Source organism: Phytophthora parasitica, assembly GCF_000247585.1.
Source record: "Phytophthora parasitica INRA-310 unplaced genomic scaffold supercont2.20, whole genome shotgun sequence".
Taxonomy (NCBI): domain Eukaryota; phylum Oomycota; class Peronosporomycetes; order Peronosporales; family Peronosporaceae; genus Phytophthora; species Phytophthora nicotianae.
In genome coordinates this window covers 584,048-586,684 of record NW_008649006.1, presented here as the reverse complement: position 1 = coordinate 586,684, position 2,637 = coordinate 584,048, and the positions used below count along the sequence as shown (strand labels likewise).

General features: G+C 49.8%; 2 protein-coding genes across 3 annotated transcripts; one reads left to right on the top strand and one right to left on the bottom strand.

Annotated features, from left to right (window-relative positions):
• Positions 1–117: 117 nt before the first annotated feature.
• PPTG_10075 lies at positions 118–991 on the top strand (the record flags this gene model as incomplete). 2 transcript variants are annotated; one of them, XM_008905317.1, is made up of 2 exons in its annotated part: positions 118–823; positions 890–991. In XM_008905317.1, one exon carries the CDS (start codon positions 118–120, stop codon positions 820–822), a length of 705 nt encoding a protein of 234 aa, XP_008903565.1. In that variant the 3' UTR covers position 823; positions 890–991. The 2 variants fall into 2 exon arrangements, with proteins under 2 accessions (XP_008903565.1, XP_008903566.1); XM_008905318.1 differs by having other exon boundaries at positions 118–729; positions 890–955.
• PPTG_10074 (hypothetical protein) lies at positions 962–2,637 on the bottom strand. The gene has a single exon (XM_008905316.1). It carries the CDS (start codon positions 2,543–2,545, stop codon positions 1,199–1,201), a length of 1,347 nt encoding a protein of 448 aa, XP_008903564.1. The 5' UTR covers positions 2,546–2,637; the 3' UTR covers positions 962–1,198.

The following is a 2,637-nucleotide window of genomic DNA, read 5'->3' as shown; positions in this document are numbered from 1 at the left end:
AAAGATGATAAATCCGCGGAACAACCTCCCAAGACTTATAGAGTCGTGGTCAAGCGGATTTTTATCCATGCGGATGCTATTGAACTTTTCCGACAAGAAGTGGAGGCCTGGTTCGCCATGGATCATCCCAATGTACTGAAATTGTACGGCGCTTCACATTGTAGTCGTCCTGCTCTTCTTGTATGCGAAGATGCAGCCAATGGGCCTTTGGTAAACTATTTGGCTCGGGAATCAAAGAGCAATACCTTCGACCAGAGTGTGATGTGGGGAATGTTCTTACAAGCAGCAACGGGGTTGAAATTTCTCCATGAACACAAAATTGTACACGGCAATCTCAAGAGTGACAACATTCTGGTTACTGCGGATGGTACCGTGAAGTTAGCGGACTTTGGCCTCGGTGTGCTAGCGCTACAGAATCAAGCCATACTGGACAACACATTTGAAGAACTTGGCTGGCGTGCACCCGATTGCCAGAAGAAGAATGCTCTTCGCCGTCCATCTGTCCAGGACGATATCTACTCCCTTGGGTTATGCTTGATAGACGTCCTTGTGCCAGAAGTATCGTCGATTGCCGATGACAGCAGTACGAACGCATCGAAACGTGTGGGAGAGGAAGGTTTCGATCCTTTGTCGTCGAAAGTTACGAGTTTGATTCGCGACGACAAAGCGAGAGAATTGGTGGCGGGAATGTGTCAAGTTGAGCCGAAGAATCGATTGCTACTGAGGGAGGTAATAGCGTGGATGGAATCGTTACGCGATAATACACGGAAGGGATGTGGGAAGGTTATTAGTTTCCCTGGTGTAGATCGCATTATTGGTTGAGGTGCGTTTGGAGACCAACAACACTACGATAGCTAAACCATTCCTGTTTTTGCCATTATTTGCGCAGGCAATCGATTGGAAGGTTGCTGGAGAAAATAAAGGCTAGTGGTAGATAATTGTTTTGGGTTTGCAGCATATACAGCATACAAGATTAATTATCTTTACCGTGCTTTTTTATCTTGTAAATGTTGTCTGTAAATTGTCTTTCTTATCTCTGGTTGTGGAGCTGTCTCCGAACATCTTCGTTCAAATTTCTGTACTTATGCTGGCGTGAATCCGCAAGGTGAGGCACTACTGATGTTTGCTTCCAGTGCACAATAATTGTAAATATGCGTTTCTATTACTTCGCTACTCTTTCCTCGAATTGTCGACATGTTTACCCATTGAACGGATAGCACGCTTGTAGCGCTCCAGGTACATCCATCCGCGTGCCCATGTAGAACATGCGTCGGCGAAGAAGTTGCGGTGCGAAGTTGTCTGGGAGTGGAACGGCACCAAATCCACGCAGACATTCGTTCGGCCATCCCCCTGTAAATCCAGACTTGGTCTCGCGATTCGGAGAACGCTTTTGGCGAGGAGTGATATGAGTGGGATTGGTGTTGTACAGCACGTTGGTCGTGGCTGTGTGATGGCTTGTCAGTCCCTCCGCAAACGGATCCAGTAGTGCCTTCCCGTTAACGTACAGGAACTCTGGTTCTTCGTCCTCTATCGGCATGTAATGCGCGATACTGCCACAGAGGGAGTCGTTATGGCGTTCCAAGTCTTTATCCGTCGATGAGTCCACGACGCTGACACCCCATGGAGAGAAGAAATATTCCTGCTTGGAGAGCTCAAACGACAGCCAGAACGCCTCCTTGTCACCGTACGAAAAGGAATTCTCGAACCTCTCCTTAGTAATAAGCCACCAAAGTGCTTCCATCGCCTGTCCAGCTCGTGATTTATCCACGAGAACCAGCGACGAATCCTGTTCATGCGCTGTCTCACCTCTGTAGGCAAAAGACTGCTTCAAATGCTCACTCGGTTCGTATCCTTCTCTCACGCCAATACTGGTATAGTCGAATGTATGCAACACGCTCTCCAGGTACGAGACGTTGTTCTCGTTTTTATGGTTGAAAAAGTGGTCGCTCGGGAGCACGCGGTCGTAGAAGAAGGTAGTACCCGTGCGTTTGTAACCTTCTGTGGTCCTTAATACCGCGGGATCATGCATGAACAGGTCGTCTACATCCAGTAGCATCACCTCGGGCACGTTCGAGTGGTACAGAGCCAAAGGTTTGATCCACCAACTGCGGAAGTGTCGGGCTGTCTCCTCGTCCAATGCGCCGCTCTCGACAAGATCCGAGCACACGTCGACGATCTCCAGTCGCGAGTCCGCAGCGAATAGCTGCTCCCTAGTCTTGACGGACAGTTCGTCCTGGAAGCAATGGTACACTTGGATGAGCTCCTGGTTACCTAGACAGCGAAGCTCCCGTACTAGCGACAATCCCATGGGAACAACACCGTCGTGCATACAGAGAACGATGGCCTTGTCTCGCGGAACGCTGCGGTCGAACTTGGCACCGCGAGCGTGGAAGAGAGACGGATGGGTAACCGTTGTGGACATCAGCAGACTCGAGATGGACACTATCACGACGCAGTACAGTAGGAAGAGTCCAGCGCGACGCCAGAGCGAAGTGTCCACTTTCGAAGACACATCGCCCGCTTCCAGGTCCTTCAGCTTCGCCATTGAGAGCAAGAAGTGAAAAGGAGACGGCGAGATGGAGAATGTGCAGTGATCAAAGCCATCTGAACCATCAGGCCACCGTACATACGTCAACC

What these genes read in the sequence shown, in the direction of transcription:
- PPTG_10074 (XM_008905316.1), bottom strand. Translation starts at nt 2,545, where the DNA reads ATGGCGAAGCTGAAGGACCTGGAAGCGGGCGATGTGTCTTCGAAAGTG.